This window comes from Coregonus lavaretus (assembly GCF_964263955.1).
Source record: "Coregonus lavaretus genome assembly, contig: HAP1_SCAFFOLD_328, whole genome shotgun sequence".
Lineage (NCBI taxonomy): Eukaryota > Metazoa > Chordata > Actinopteri > Salmoniformes > Salmonidae > Coregonus > Coregonus lavaretus.
Genome location: NW_028165903.1, coordinates 274494 through 290480, shown reverse-complemented (window position 1 = coordinate 290480; position 15987 = coordinate 274494). Strand labels below are relative to the sequence as shown.

The window sequence follows — 15987 nt, the reverse complement described above, 5'->3', positions numbered from 1 at the left end:
AGAGTTGTGTTGGGTCTCTATCAGAGTTGTATTGGGTCTCTCTCTCTCAGAGTTGTGTTGGATCTCTCTCTATCAGAGTTGTGTTGGGTCTCTCTCAGAGTTGTGTTGGGCCTCTATCTATCAGAGTTGTGTTGGGTCTCTCTCAGAGTTGTATTGGGTCTCTCTCTCTCAGAGTTGTGTTGGATCTCTCTCTATCAGAGTTGTGTTGGGTCTCTCTCAGAGTTGTGTTGGGCCTCTATCAGAGTTGTGTTGGGTCGCTCTCTATCAGAGTTGTGTTGGGTCTCTATCAGAGTTGTGTTGGGTCTCTCTCAGAGTTGTGTTGGATCTCTCTCTATCAGAGTTGTGTTGGGTCTCTCTCAGAGTTGTATTGGGTCTCTCTCTCTCAGAGTTGTGTTGGATCTCTCTCTATCAGAGTTGTGTTGGGTCTCTCTCAGAGTTGTGTTGGGTCTCTCTCTGTCAGAGTTGTGTTGGGTCTCTCTCTATCAGAGTTGTGTTGGGTCTCTCTCTATCAGAGTTGTGTTGGGTCTCTCTCTATCAGAGTTGTGTTGGGTCTCTCTCAGAGTTGTGTTGGGTCTCTATCAGAGTTGTGTTGGGTCTCTCTCTATCAGAGTTGTGTTGGGTCTCTGTCAGAGTTATGTTGGGTCTCTATCAGAGTTGTGTTGGGTCTCTCTCTATCAGAGTTGTGTTGGGTCTCTCTCTATCAGAGTTGTGTTGGGTCTCTCTCAGAGTTGTGTTGGATCTCTCTCTATCAGAGTTGTGTTGGGTCTCTCTCAGAGTTGTGTTGGGTCTCTATCAGAGTTGTGTTGGGTCTCTATCAGAGTTGTATTGGGTCTCTGTCAGAGTTGTGTTGGGTCTCTCTCAGAGTTGTATTGGGTCTCTATCAGAGTTGTGTTGGGTCTCTCTCAGAGTTGTGTTGGGTCTCTATTAGAGTTGTGTTGGGTCTCTGTCAGAGTTGTGTTGGGTCTCTATCAGAGTTGTGTTGGGTCTCTCTCTATCAGAGTTGTGTTGGGTCTCTGTCAGAGTTATGTTGGGTCTCTATCAGAGTTGTGTTGGGTCTCTCTCAGAGTTGTGTTGGATCTCTCTCTATCAGAGTTGTGTTGGGTCTCTCTCAGAGTTGTGTTGGGTCTCTATCAGAGTTGTGTTGGGTCTCTATCAGAGTTGTATTGGGTCTCTCTCTCTCAGAGTTGTGTTGGATCTCTCTTTATCAGAGTTGTGTTGGGTCTCTCTCAGAGTTGTGTTGGGCCTCTATCAGAGTTGTGTTGGGTCTCTATCAGAGTTGTGTTGGGTCTCTATCAGAGTTGTGTTGGGTCTCTATCAGAGTTGTGTTGGGTCTCTGTCAGAGTTGTGTTGGGTCTCTATCGGAGTTGTGTTGGGTCTCTGTCAGAGTTGTGTTGGGTCTCTATCAGAGTTGTGTTGGGTCTCTATCAGAGTTGTGTTGGGTCTCTATCAGAGTTGTGTTAGGTCTCTATCAGAGTTGTGTTGGGTCTCTGTCAGAGTTGTGTTGGGTCTCTCTCTATCAGAGTTGTGTTGGGTCTCTTTTTATCAGAGTTGTGTTGGGTCTCTGTCAGAGTTGTGTTGGGTCTCTATCAGAGTTGTGTTGGGTCTCTATTAGAGTTGTGTTGGGTCTCTGTCAGAGTTGTGTTGGGTCTCTATCAGAGTTGTGTTGGGTCTCTCTCTATCAGAGTTGTGTTGGGTCTCTGTCAGAGTTGTGTTGGGTCTCTATCAGAGTTGTGTTGGGTCTCTCTCTATCAGAGTTGTGTTGGGTCTCTATCAGAGTTGTGTTGGGTCTCTCTCAGAGTTGTGTTGGATCTCTCTCTATCAGAGTTGTGTTGGGTCTCTCTCAGAGTTGTGTTGGGTCTCTATCAGAGTTGTGTTGGGTCTCTATCAGAGTTGTATTGGGTCTCTCTCTCTCATAGTTGTGTTGGATCTCTCTCTATCAGAGTTGTGTTGGGTCTCTGTCAGAGTTGTGTTGGGTCTCTCTCTATCAGAGTTGTGTTGGGTCTCTCTCAGAGTTGTGTTGGGTCTCTATCAGAGTTGTGTTGGGTCTCTATCAGAGTTGTGTTGGGTCTCTATCAGAGTTGTGTTGGGTCTCTGTCAGAGTTGTGTTGGGTCTCTATCAGAGTTGTGTTGGGTCTCTGTCAGAGTTGTGTTGGGTCTCTATCAGAGTTGTGTTGGGTCTCTATCAGAGTTGTGTTGGGTCTCTATCAGAGTTGTGTTGGGTCTCTGTCAGAGTTGTGTTGGGTCTCTATCAGAGTTGTGTTGGGTCTCTGTAAGAGTTGTGTTGGATCTCTCTCTATCAGAGTTGTGTTGGGTCTCTCTCTATCAGAGTTGTGTTGGGTCTCTATCAGAGTTGTGTTGGGTCTCTATCAGAGTTGTGTTGGGTCTCTATCAGAGTTGTGTTGGGTCGCTCTCTATCAGAGTTGTGTTGGGTCTCTATCAGAGTTGTGTTGGGTCTCTATCAGAGTTGTATTGGGTCTCTCTCTCTCAGAGTTGTGTTGGATCTCTCTCTATCAGAGTTGTGTTGGGTCTCTCTCAGAGTTGTGTTGGGCCTCTATCTATCAGAGTTGTGTTGGGTCTCTCTCAGAGTTGTATTGGGTCTCTCTCTCTCAGAGTTGTGTTGGATCTCTCTCTATCAGAGTTGTGTTGGGTCTCTCTCAGAGTTGTGTTGGGCCTCTATCAGAGTTGTGTTGGGTCGCTCTCTATCAGAGTTGTGTTGGGTCTCTATCAGAGTTGTGTTGGGTCTCTCTCAGAGTTGTGTTGGATCTCTCTCTATCAGAGTTGTGTTGGGTCTCTCTCAGAGTTGTATTGGGTCTCTCTCTCTCAGAGTTGTGTTGGATCTCTCTCTATCAGAGTTGTGTTGGGTCTCTCTCAGAGTTGTGTTGGGTCTCTCTCTGTCAGAGTTGTGTTGGGTCTCTCTCTATCAGAGTTGTGTTGGGTCTCTCTCTATCAGAGTTGTGTTGGGTCTCTCTCTATCAGAGTTGTGTTGGGTCTCTCTCAGAGTTGTGTTGGGCCTCTATCAGAGTTGTGTTGGGTCGCTCTCTATCAGAGTTGTGTTGGGTCTCTATCAGAGTTGTGTTGGGTCTCTCTCAGAGTTGTGTTGGATCTCTCTCTATCAGAGTTGTGTTGGGTCTCTCTCAGAGTTGTGTTGGGTCTCTATCATAGTTGTGTTGGGTCTCTATCAGAGTTGTATTGGGTCTCTCTCTCTCAGAGTTGTGTTGGATCTCTCTCTGTTTGGTCTATCTCTGTCAGAGTTGTGTTGGGTCGCTCTCTATCAGAGTTGTGTTGGGTCTCTCTCTATCAGAGTTGTGTTGGGTCTCTCTCTATCAGAGTTGTGTTGGGTCTCTCTCTATCAGAGTTGTGTTGGGTCTCTGTCAGAGTTGTGTTGGGTCTCTATCAGAGTTGTGTTGGGTCTCTATCAGAGTTGTGTTGGGTCTCTATCAGAGTTGTGTTGGGTCTCTATCAGAGTTGTGTTAGGTCTCTATCAGAGTTGTGTTGGGTCTCTGTCAGAGTTGTGTTGGGTCTCTCTCTATCAGAGTTGTGTTGGGTCTCTGTCAGAGTTGTGTTGGGTCTCTATCAGAGTTGTGTTGGGTCTCTATTAGAGTTGTGTTGGGTCTCTGTCAGAGTTGTGTTGGGTCTCTATCAGAGTTGTGTTGGGTCTCTCTCTATCAGAGTTGTGTTGGGTCTCTGTCAGAGTTATGTTGGGTCTCTATCAGAGTTGTGTTGGGTCTCTCTCTATCAGAGTTGTGTTGGGTCTCTCTCTATCAGAGTTGTGTTGGGTCTCTCTCAGAGTTGTGTTGGATCTCTCTCTATCAGAGTTGTGTTGGGTCTCTCTCAGAGTTGTGTTGGGTCTCTATCAGAGTTGTGTTGGGTCTCTATCAGAGTTGTATTGGGTCTCTCTCTCTCAGAGTTGTGTTGGATCTCTCTCTATCAGAGTTGTGTTGGGTCTCTCTCAGAGTTGTGTTGGGCCTCTATCAGAGTTGTGTTGGGTCTCTATCAGAGTTGTGTTGGGTCTCTATCGGAGTTGTGTTGGGTCTCTGTCAGAGTTGTGTTGGGTCTCTATCAGAGTTGTGTTGGGTCTCTATCAGAGTTGTGTTGGGTCTCTATCAGAGTTGTGTTAGGTCTCTATCAGAGTTGTGTTGGGTCTCTGTCAGAGTTGTGTTGGGTCTCTCTCTATCAGAGTTGTGTTGGGTCTCTGTCAGAGTTGTGTTGGGTCTCTATCAGAGTTGTGTTGGGTCTCTATCAGAGTTGTGTTGGGTCTCTCTCAGAGTTGTGTTGGATCTCTCTCTATCAGAGTTGTGTTGGGTCTCTCTCAGAGTTGTGTTGGGTCTCTATCAGAGTTGTGTTGGGTCTCTATCAGAGTTCTATTGGGTCTCTCTCTCTCAGAGTTGTGTTGGATCTCTCTCTATCAGAGTTGTGTTGGGTCTCTCTCAGAGTTGTGTTGGGCCTCTATCAGAGTTGTGTTGGGTCTCTATCAGAGTTGTGTTGGGTCTCTATCGGAGTTGTGTTGGGTCTCTGTCAGAGTTGTGTTGGGTCTCTATCAGAGTTGTGTTGGGTCTCTATCAGAGTTGTGTTGGGTCTCTATCAGAGTTGTGTTAGGTCTCTATCAGAGTTGTGTTGGGTCTCTGTCAGAGTTGTGTTGGGTCTCTCTCTATCAGAGTTGTGTTGGGTCTCTGTCAGAGTTGTGTTGGGTCTCTATCAGAGTTGTGTTGGGTCTCTATCAGAGTTGTGTTGGGTCTCTCTCAGAGTTGTGTTGGATCTCTCTCTATCAGAGTTGTGTTGGGTCTCTCTCAGAGTTGTGTTGGGTCTCTATCAGAGTTGTGTTGGGTCTCTATCAGAGTTGTATTGGGTCTCTCTCTCTCATAGTGGTGTTGGATCTCTCTGTATCAGAGTTGTGTTGGGTCTCTCTCAGAGTTGTGTTGGGTCTCTATCAGAGTTGTGTTGGGTCTCTATCAGAGTTGTGTTGGGTCTCTATCAGAGTTGTGTTGGGTCTCTATCAGAGTTGTGTTGGGTCTCTATTAGAGTTGTGTTGGGTCTCTGTCAGAGTTGTGTTGGGTCTCTATCAGAGTTGTGTTGGGTCTCTCTCTATCAGAGTTGTGTTAGGTCTCTGTCAGAGTTGTGTTGGGTCTCTATCAGAGTTGTGTTGGGTCTCTCTCTATCAGAGTTGTGTTGGGTCTCTCTCAGAGTTGTGTTGGGTCTCTATCAGAGTTGTGTTGGGTCTCTATCAGAGTTGTATTGGGTCTCTCTCTCTCATAGTGGTGTTGGATCTCTCTGTATCAGAGTTGTTTTGGGTCTCTCTCAGAGTTGTGTTGGGTCTCTATCAGAGTTGTGTTGGGTCTCTATCAGAGTTGTGTTGGGTCTCTATCAGAGTTGTGTTGGGTCTCTATCAGAGTTGTGTTGGGTCTCTGTCAGAGTTGTGTTGGGTCTCTATCAGAGTTGTGTTGGGTCTCTGTCAGAGTTGTGTTGGACTCTATCAGAGTTGTGTTGGGTCTCTATCAGAGTTGTGTTGGGTCTCTATCAGAGTTGTGTTGGGTCTCTGTCAGAGTTGTGTTGGGTCTCTATCAGAGTTGTGTTGGGTCTCTGTAAGAGTTGTGTTGGATCTCTCTCTATCAGAGTTGTGTTGGGTCTCTCTCTATCAGAGTTGTGTTGGGTCTCTATCAGAGTTGTGTTGGGTCTCTATCAGAGTTGTGTTGGGTCGCTCTCTATCAGAGTTGTGTTGGGTCTCTATCAGAGTTGTGTTGGGTCTCTCTCTATCAGAGTTGTGTTGGGTCTCTGTCAGAGTTGTGTTGGGTCTCTATCAGAGTTGTGTTGGGTCTCTGTCAGAGTTGTGTTGGGTCTCTATCAGAGTTGTGTTGGGTCTCTATCATAGTTGTGTTGGGTCTCTCTCTATCAGAGTTGTGTTGAGTCTCTCTCTATCAGAGTTGTGTTGGGTCTCTGTCAGAGTTGTGTTGGGTCTCTGTCAGAGTTGTGTTGGGTCTCTCTCTATCAGAGTTGTGTTGAGTCTCTCTCTATCAGAGTTGTGTTGGGTCTCTATCAGAGTTGTGTTGGGTCTCTATCAGAGTTGTGTTGGGTCTCTGTCAGAGTTGTGTTGGGTCTCTATCAGAGTTTTGTTGGGTCTCTGTCAGAGTTGTGTTGGGTCTCTGTCAGAGTTGTGTTGGGTCTCTATCAGAGTTGTGTTGGGTCTCTGTCAGAGTTGTGTTGGGTCTCTCTCAGAGTTGTGTTGGGTCTCTATCAGAGTTGTGTTGGGTCTCTATCATAGTTGTGTTGGGTCTCTCTCTATCAGAGTTGTGTTGAGTCTCTCTCTATCAGAGTTGTGTTAGGTCTCTATCAGAGTTGTGTTGGGTCTCTGTCAGAGTTGTGTTGGGTCTCTGTCAGAGTTGTGTTGGGTCTCTGTCAGAGTTGTGTTGGGTCTCTATCAGAGTTGTGTTGGGTCTCTCTCTATCAGAGTTGTGTTGGGTCTCTGTCAGAGTTGTGTTGGGTCTCTATCAGAGTTGTGTTGGGTCTCTGTCAGAGTTGTGTTGGGTCTCTGTCAGTGTTGTGTTGGGTCTCTATCAGAGTTGTGTTGGGTCTCTATCATAGTTGTGTTGGGTCTCTCTCTATCAGAGTTGTGTTGAGTCTCTCTCTATCAGAGTTGTGTTGGGTCTCTGTCAGAGTTGTGTTGGGTCTCTATCAGAGTTTTGTTGGGTCTCTATCAGAGTTGTGTTGGGTCTCTATCAGAGTTGTGTTGGGTCTCTCTCTATCAGAGTTGTGTTGGGTCTCTGTCAGAGTTGTGTTGGGTCTCTCTCTATCAGAGTTGTGTTGGATCTCTCTCAGAGTTGTGTTGGGTCTCTATCAGAGTTGTGTTGGGTCTCTATCAGAGTTGTATTGGGTCTCTGTCAGAGTTGTGTTGGGTCTCTGTCAGAGTTGTGTTGGGTCTCTGTCAGAGTTGTGTTGGGTCTCTGTCAGAGTTGTGTTGGGTCTCTGTCAGAGTTGTGTTGGGTCTCTCTCTATCAGAGTTGTGTTGGGTCTCTGTCAGAGTTGTGTTGGGTCTCTCTCTATCAGAGTTGTGTTGGGTCTCTCTCTATCAGAGTTGTGTTGGGTCTCTATCAGAGTTGTGTTGGGTCTCTCTCTATTAGAGTTGTGTTGGGTCTCTCTCTATCAGAGTTGTGTTGGGTCTCTCTCTATCAGAGTTGTGTTGGGTCTCTATCAGAGTTGTGTTGGGTCTCTCTCTATTAGAGTTGTGTTGGGTCTCTCTCTATTAGAGTTGTGTTGGGTCTCTGTCAGAGTTGTGTTGGGTCTCTGTCAGAGTTGTGTTGGGTCTCTGTCAGAGTTGTGTTGGGTCTCTCTCTATCAGAGTTGTGTTGGGTCTCTGTCAGAGTTGTGTTGGGTCTCTCTCTATCAGAGTTGTGTTGGGTCTCTCTCTATCAGAGTTGTGTTGGGTCTCTATCAGAGTTGTGTTGGGTCTCTATCAGAGTTGTGTTGGGTCTCTCTCTATTAGAGTTGTGTTGGGTCTCTATCAGAGTTGTGTTGGGTCTCTGTCAGAGTTGTGTTGGGTCTCCGTCAGAGTTGTGTTGGGTCTCTGTCAGAGTTGTGTTGGGTCTCTGTCAGAGTTGTGTTGGGTCTCCGTCAGAGTTGTGTTGGGTCTCTCTCTATCAGAGTTTTGTTGGGTCTCTGTCAGAGTTGTGTTGGGTCTCTATCAGAGTTGTGTTGGGTCTCTGTCAGAGTTGTGTTGGGTCTCTGTCAGTGTTGTGTTGGGTCTCTATCAGAGTTGTGTTGGGTCTCTATCATAGTTGTGTTGGGTCTCTCTCTATCAGAGTTGTGTTGGATCTCTCTCTATCAGAGTTGTGTTGAGTCTCTCTCTATCAGAGTTATGTTGGGTCTCTCTCTATCAGAGTTGTGTTGGGTCTCTCTCTATCAGAGTTGTGTTGGGTCTCTGTCAGAGTTGTGTTGGGTCTCTCTCTATCAGAGTTGTGTTTGGTCTCTCTCTATCAGAGTTGTGTTGGGTCTCTGTCAGAGTTGTGTTGGGTCTCTATCAGAGTTTTGTTGGGTCTCTATCAGAGTTGTGTTGGGTCTCTATCAGAGTTGTGTTGGGTCTCTCTCTATTAGAGTTGTGTTGGGTCTCTCTCAGAGTTGTGTTGGGTCTCTATCAGAGTTGTGTTGGGTCTCTGTCAGAGTTGTGTTGGGTCTCTCTCTATCAGAGTTTTGTTGGGTCTCTGTCAGAGTTGTGTTGGGTCTCTATCAGAGTTGTGTTGGGTCTCTGTCAGTGTTGTGTTGGGTCTCTATCAGAGTTGTGTTGGGTCTCTATCAGAGTTGTGTTGGGTCTCTCTCTATCAGAGTTGTGTTGAGTCTCTCTCTATCAGAGTTGTGTTGGGTCTCTCTCTATCAGAGTTGTGTTGAGTCTCTCTCTATCAGAGTTGTGTTGGGTCTCTGTCAGAGTTGTGTTGGGTCTCTCTCTATCAGAGTTGTGTTTGGTCTCTCTCTATCAGAGTTGTGTTGGGTCTCTGTCAGAGTTGTGTTGGGTCTCTATCAGAGTTTTGTTGGGTCTCTATCAGAGTTGTGTTGGGTCTCTATCAGAGTTGTGTTGGGTCTCTCTCTATCAGAGTTGTGTTGGGTCTCTCTCTATCAGAGTTGTGTTGGGTCTCTGTCAGAGTTGTGTTGGGTCTCTATCAGAGTTGTGTTGGGTCTCTCTCTATTAGAGTTGTGTTGGGTCTCTGTCAGAGTTGTGTTGGGTCTCTATCAGAGTTGTGTTAGGTCTCTGTCAGAGTTGTGTTGGGTCTCTGTCAGAGTTGTGTTGGGTCTCTCTCTATCGGAGTTGTGTTGGGTGTTAGGTTGGGTGGGGGACTCAGGTGCAGAGACGGACACACGGACAAGGAGAGTAAAATTAGGATGTAGTTTATTCAACGTGTATTGGCAGAGGTAAGTAGTCAGGGTGGAATAGCTTCAGGCTGGGGTAGGAGCTGAGTGGAGTGGAGAGCCAGTAGTCCTGAGAGCTGGATACGAGGATATCAGGCAACAGAGGAGCAGGTAGCGGCGTGGGAATGGCAGGCAGGCAGGCAGGCAAGCAGGCAGCAGGAACAGACGAGATCTGGTCGAAGGAGAGACAGGTTACAAAACGTGGCAGGAACAACAATAATACTGAGAGAGTACAACTACACAGAGAGTGCTGTACGGGCCAAGTTACCACTGGAAGTGTAGGAACGAACTGGCGCTGGAGAGGTGTCCAGCCCGGGTAGATATCTGCTGCTTGATTGGTGCCAATGAGCTGCAGCTTGATGTAACTGCTCTGGTGATAGAATGGCCACGCCCGCTGACCAAGAACCTCTGACTGCACAGCAGGGGGAGACAGACACAAACAACACACACAGGGGAGAAAAGGGAAAGGAACACCAACAGGAACAGGACCAACAGAGCCGGACCGTAACAGTACCCCCCCCTCAACGGGCGCCACCCGGCGACCCACCCGGCTTGTCAGGGTGGTCCCTATGGAAGTCATTCACTAGCTGAGGATCCAGAATAAAACGTCTGGGAATCCAGGACCTCTCCTCGGGACCGTATTTCTCCCAGTCCACCAGGTACTGAAACCCTCTACCACGCCTCCGGACGTCCAGCAGTCTCCGAACCGTGTAGGCTGGATGGTCGTCAATAATGCGCGGTAGCGGAGGGGGATCCGCCGGCGGACACAAAGGACTGGAGGAGACCATCTTCAGCTGGGACACGTGAGACCAAGGGCGACTCGGGACAGGGAGAGGCCGCAGCAGGCCCGAAGGAGCCCTGTGGGAAGCCTTATTTTGGGCACAGATGGAACAGGCCGCCACGTACTCCCGGACGTCAGCCTCGGCGGATGGCCACCAAAAGTGCCTCTTGAGTAGCGATAGTGTACGTTTCATACCAGGATGGCAGGAGAAGCGTGAGGTGTGGATCCAGTTGAGCACTTGCGGCCGCACGGCTGCGGGAACATAGAGAAGGTCGGGAGGCCCATCGGCCGGTCCAGGTTCCAACTCTTGTGCCGATCGGACGAGGGACTCGATTTCCCAATGAACAGCCGCCACCAAACAGGAAGCGGGCAGAACAGATTCAGGATTGCTGGAGTCTTCAGTGTCTGTAAACTGGCGAGAAAGAGCATCAGGCTTGACATTACGTGTGCCAGGACGATATGTTAAGATAAACTTGAACCTGCTGAAGAACAGAGCCCATCTGGCCTGACGGGAGTTCAGCCTCTTGGACGACTGGATGTAAGCCAGGTTCTTGTGGTCCGTCCAGACTATGAAGGGTTGCTCTGCTCCGTCTAGCCAGTGCCTCCATTCCTCCAACGCCAACTTGACAGCAAGCAACTCCCGGTTACCCACGTCGTAGTTCTTCTCAGCAGGGGTCAATCTCTTGGAGAAAAAAGCCACCGGATGGAGCTTCCGGTCCGTGGGGGAACGTTGTGACAGGACAGCCCCCACCCCCAAATCTGAGGCGTCCACTTCCACAACAAACTGCAAACTAGTGTCAGGATGAATCAGAACAGGTGAGGTAGTGAACAGTTTCTTCAATGTACTCACGGCTGACTCGGCCTCAGGCGTCCACAGGAAAGGCACCTTAGGGGAGGTGAGCTTGGTCAGGGGGGCAACCACTCGGCTGAAACCCCTGATGAAGCGGCGGTAGAAGTTGGCGAAGCCCAGGAAGCGTTGTAGCTGCTTCCGAGACGTGGGTGTGGGCCACTCCACAACCGCTCTGATCTTGTCAGGGTCTGGTGACACTTGTCCCCGCTCAATGATAAAGCCCAAAAAGGGGACGGACTGCCGGTGGAACTCACATTTTTCTGCCTTCACATACAGTTTGTTTTCCATGAGGCGTTGGAGAACCAGACGGACGTGGGAGACGTGTTCATCCTGTGACCTAGAGAATATCAGAATGTCATCCAAATAGACAAACACAAAACGGTGTAGAAAATCCCTCAACACATCGTTCACCATGGCCTGAAACACTGCTGGGGCGTTAGTGAGACCGAATGGCATGACTAGGTATTCAAAATGTCCGAGAGGGGTATTAAACCCAGTCTTCCATTCGTCTCCCTGCTTGATCCTAACGAGGTGGTAAGCGTTCCGTAGGTCGAGTTTGGTAAACACAGTGGCACCATGAAGGGAGTCAAATGCTGAGTTGATGAGAGGCAGGGGGTATGTATTTCTGACTGTGATGTTATTAAGTCCTCTGTAGTCAATGCATGGGCGTAATGTTTTGTCCTTCTTCTCAACAAAAAAGAACCCAGCACCAACAGCGGACGATGAGGGACGAATGATACCAGAGGTTAGGGAGTCGCCTATGTAGGTTTCCATAGCTTCCCTCTCAGGACGGGACAGATTGAAAAGCCGACTGGACGGCAAAGGCGCTCCAGGCAGTAACTCAATAGCGCAATCGTATGGCCTATGAGGTGGTAATGAAAGTGCCTTGGACTTGCTGAATACCTCGGCCAGGTCCAGGTACTCCTCCGGGACTGAAGAGAGGTCTGGGGTCTTGACAGGGGACGCAGGGGAGCCGACCGAGGGCGGAATAGCCGACCCAAGGCAAACAGAATGGCAGTGAGTGCTCCAACTGTGTATTTTGTGGTTTTGCCAATCAATATGGGGGTTGTGAAGGCTAAGCCAAGGAAAACCGAGGATAAGGGGGGAGGCCGAGGAGGAGACTACTTTAAACTGGATGGTTTCTTTGTGATTGCCGGACAGCATGAGAGAAACGGGGACAGTTTGGTGGGTGATGTTGGCAAACTGATGGCCGTCAATAGTGGTTACTGTTATAGGCTTAGGCAGGGGCTGAACAGGGATCTCAGCCTGAGTAACCAGGCTAGCGTCAATAAAACTATCCTCAGCACCAGAGTCGATGAGAGCAGCTAGTGGGAGAGATAGCTTCCTGAACTGGACTGTAACTGGGATCACTAGACGGGGTGCTGTGGGCATTGAGTCTGGTATAACACTCGCAAGTACGCCCACTTTTACTTGCGAGCTTGGTCTTTTGGGCGAATTGGACAGTTAACCAGGAAATGAGTGCGGTTCTGTTAGGTTGGGTGGGGGACTCAGGTGCAGAGACGGACACACGGACAAGGAGAGTAAAATTAGGATGTAGTTTATTCAACGTGTATTGGCAGAGGTAAGTAGTCAGGGTGGAATAGCTTCAGGCTGGGGTAGGAGCTGAGTGGAGTGGAGAGCCAGTAGTCCTGAGAGCTGGATACGAGGATATCAGGCAACAGAGGAGCAGGTAGCGGCGTGGGAATGGCAGGCAGGCAGGCAGGCAAGCAGGCAGCAGGAACAGACGAGATCTGGTCGAAGGAGAGACAGGTTACAAAACGTGGCAGGAACAACAATAATACTGAGAGAGTACAACTACACAGAGAGTGCTGTACGGGCCAAGTTACCACTGGAAGTGTAGGAACGAACTGGCGCTGGAGAGGTGTCCAGCCCGGGTAGATATCTGCTGCTTGATTGGTGCCAATGAGCTGCAGCTTGATGTAACTGCTCTGGTGATAGAATGGCCACGCCCGCTGACCAAGAACCTCTGACTGCACAGCAGGGGGAGACAGACACAAACAACACACACAGGGGAGAAAAGGGAAAGGAACACCAACAGGAACAGGACCAACAGAGCCGGACCGTAACATTGGGTCTCTGTCAGAGTTGTGTTGGGTCTCTGTCAGAGTTGTGTTGGGTCTCTCTCTATTAGAGTTGTGTTGGGTCTCTGTCAGAGTTGTGTTGGGTCTCTGTCAGAGTTGTGTTGGGTCTCTATCAGAGTTGTGTTGGGTCTCTGTCAGAGTTGTGTTGGGTCTCTATCAGAGTTGTGTTGGGTCTCTATCAGAGTTGTGTTGGGTCTCTATCAGAGTTGTGTTGGGTCTCTCTCTATTAGAGTTGTGTTGGGTCTCTGTCAGAGTTGTGTTGGGTCTCTATCAGAGTTGTGTTGGGTCTCTCTCTATCAGAGTTGTGTTGGGTCTCTGTCAGAGTTGTGTTGGGTCTCTATCAGAGTTGTGTTGGGTCTCTGTCAGAGTTGTGTTGGGTCTCTGTCAGAGTTGTGTTGGGTCTCTCTCTATCAGAGTTGTGTTGGGTCTCTGTCAGAGTTGTGTTGGGTCTCCCTCTATCAGAGTTGTGTTGGGTCTCTGTCAGAGTTGTGTTGGGTCTCTATCAGAGTTGTGTTTGGTCTCTCTCTATTAGAGTTGTGTTGGGTCTCTGTCAGAGTTGTGTTGGGTCTCTGTCAGAGTTGTGTTGGGTCTCTATCAGAGTTGTGTTGGGTCTCTATCAGAGTTGTGTTGAGTCTCTCTCTATCAGAGTTGTGTTGGGTCTCTATCAGAGTTGTGTTGGGTCTCTCTCTATCAGAGTTGTGTTGGGTCTCTCTCTATCAGAGTTGTGTTGGGTCTCTATCAGAGTTGTGTTGAGTCTCTCTCTATCAGAGTTGTGTTGGGTCTCTGTCAGAGTTGTGTTGGGTCTCTATCAGAGTTGTGTTGGGTCTCTATCAGAGTTGTGTTGAGTCTCTCTCTATCAGAGTTGTGTTGGGTCTCTATCAGAGTTGTGTTGGGTCTCTGTCAGAGTTGTGTTGGGTCTCTCTCTATCAGAGTTGTGTTGGGTCTCTGTCAGAGTTGTGTTGGGTCTCTCTCTATCAGAGTTGTGTTGGGTCTCTATCAGAGTTGTATTGGGTCTCTCTCTATCAGAGTTGTGTTGGGTCTCTGTCAGAGTTGTATTGGGTCTCTATCAGAGTTGTATTGGGTCTCTCTCTATCAGAGTTGTGTTGGGTCTCTATCAGAGTTGTGTTGGGTCTCTATCAGAGTTGTATTGGGTCTCTCTCTATCAGAGTTGTGTTGGGTCTCTCTCTATCAGAGTTGTGTTGGGTCTCTCTCTATCAGAGTTGTGTTGTGTCTCTCTCAAGTCTAAGTATCTCTCCCTGTAGTTCGCAGCTGTGTGGATCTCCAGGTGTTGGAGTTGGAGCGTGTTACTGAGTTGGGCCAGAATGGGGCAGCAGAGCTGTGCAGAGAAGGACTTCAGAACCTGGAGACTCTACTACTCACCTCTACTCCGGTTACAGCTGAAGCACTACTGCACTTTAACAGTGAGTTTCTGACCACTGATCTCTAACCCCTGACCTCTACTACTCACCTCTACTCCGGTTACAGCTGAAGCACTACTGCACTTTAACAGTGAGTTTCTGACCCCTGACCTCTAAACCCTGACCTCTACTACTCACCTCTACTCCGGTTACAGCTGAAGCACTACTGCACTTTAACAGTGAGTTACTGACCCCTGACCTCTAAACCCTGACCTCTACTACTCACCTCTACTCCGGTTACAGCTGAAGCACTACTGCACTTTAACAGTGAGTTACTGACCCCTGACCTCTAATCCCTGACCTCTACTACTCACCTCTACTCCGGTTACAGCTGAAGCACTACTGCACTTTAACAGTGAGTTACTGACCCCTGACCTCTAAACCCTGACCTCTACTACTCACCTCTACTCCGGTTACAGCTGAAGCACTACTGCACTTTAACAGTGAGTTACTGACCCCTGACCTCTAAACCCTGACCTCTACTACTCACCTCTACTCCGGTTACAGCTGAAGCACTACTGCACTTTAACAGTGAGTTACTGACCCCTGACCTCTAAACCCTGACCTCTACTACTCACCTCTACTCCGGTTACAGCTGAAGCACTACTGCACTTCAACAGTGAGTTACTGACCCCTAACTTCAGACCACTTATTTTTTTACACCTGATTGACCTTAACAAATGTAGGATACTAAAACCCCCAAAACGACCAACTTTTCCTTCTCAGTACTTACCTCTCCCTCACCCTCTCTATATTCTAGGTGTGTGTTGTAACCTCAGGTCCATCATAGTGCAGATTGGGACGGCTGACCATTTGGAGGAGCCAGACTGTCCTGAAGCTAAGAGACAGTACGATGAGATGGTCAACAAGTTACAGGTGAATTAACCTTTAACTTTTAACCCTTGACTTAAGCCCCCTATTCCCTAAAATGCACTACTTTTATGAGTCAACTCCAGTGGTATCAAAGGATGCCAGTTACAATCACAATACTCTATACTATATATATATATATATATATATATATATATATATATTATTGTCTCTCCTACAGGCCCTCAAGATGAGACCAGGTCTGTCTGAAGTACTGCAGATCGTTTGACCTCTTCCTCCTCCTCGTCTTCTTCCTCCTGCAACATCTCACTGCCCTGTCAGTCACACAGCCAATCAGCGAGTCTGGATGCGACCTCAACAACCAGTCAGTCTTGTTACACATTTGCCAACCAATCTGAAAATACAGCATCCTGGAGAGAAGAAGCGGTCAGCCAATAGGAATCACGCACACGTGAAGATGACATATGAGACGTTAGCTGTGAAGCTGATGGGTCCAGAGATGCTTCCGTCATAAAAGCATCATACTATAGCACTGTAATGTAAAAAACAGGGACTTTAGCCATGCAACACACACACACACACACACACACACACACACACACACACACACACACACACACACACACACACACACACACACACACACACACACACACACACACTAACACACACACACACACACGCACACAAACAACTTAGTGTGTTCCATTCCTCAGTGAGTTAGGGGGTTTAGCAGTCTTCGGGGGTTTAGCAGTCTTAGGGGGTTTATCAGTCTTCGGGGGTTTAGCAGTCTTCGGGGGTTTAGCAGTCTTAGGGGGTTTAGCAGTCTTCGGGGGTTTAGCAGTCTTCGGGGGTTTAGCAGTCTTCGGGGGTTTAGCAGTCTTCTGGGGTTTAGCGGTCTTAGGGGGTTTAGCGGTCTTAGGGGGTTTAGCAGTCTTCGGGGGTTTAGCAGTCTTCAGGGGTTTAGCAGTCTTAGGGGGTTTAGCAGTCTTAGGGGGTTTAGCAGTCTTAGGGGGTTTAGCAGTCTTAGGGGGTTTAGCAGTCTTCGGGGGTTTAGCAGTCTTCGGGGGTTTAGCAGTCTTCGGGGGTTTTCACATATAGTCCTCCTTAAAGAAC

General features: G+C 48.2%; 1 protein-coding gene across 1 annotated transcript in view; it reads left to right on the top strand.

Moving 5' to 3' along the window:
• The window catches only part of LOC311115309 (F-box only protein 41-like), a gene marked incomplete at both ends in the record, with an annotated part of 62482 nt that extends 47343 nt beyond the window's left edge, over nucleotides 1-15139 (top strand). Inside the window, 3 exons of the mRNA XM_084190498.1 lie at nucleotides 13885-14043; nucleotides 14801-14916; nucleotides 15092-15139. Of these exons, the coding sequence (XP_084046624.1) occupies nucleotides 13885-14043; nucleotides 14801-14916; nucleotides 15092-15139 (323 nt within the window). The remainder of the gene's footprint in view (nucleotides 1-13884; nucleotides 14044-14800; nucleotides 14917-15091) is intronic.
• Nucleotides 15140-15987: the final 848 nt, after the last annotated feature.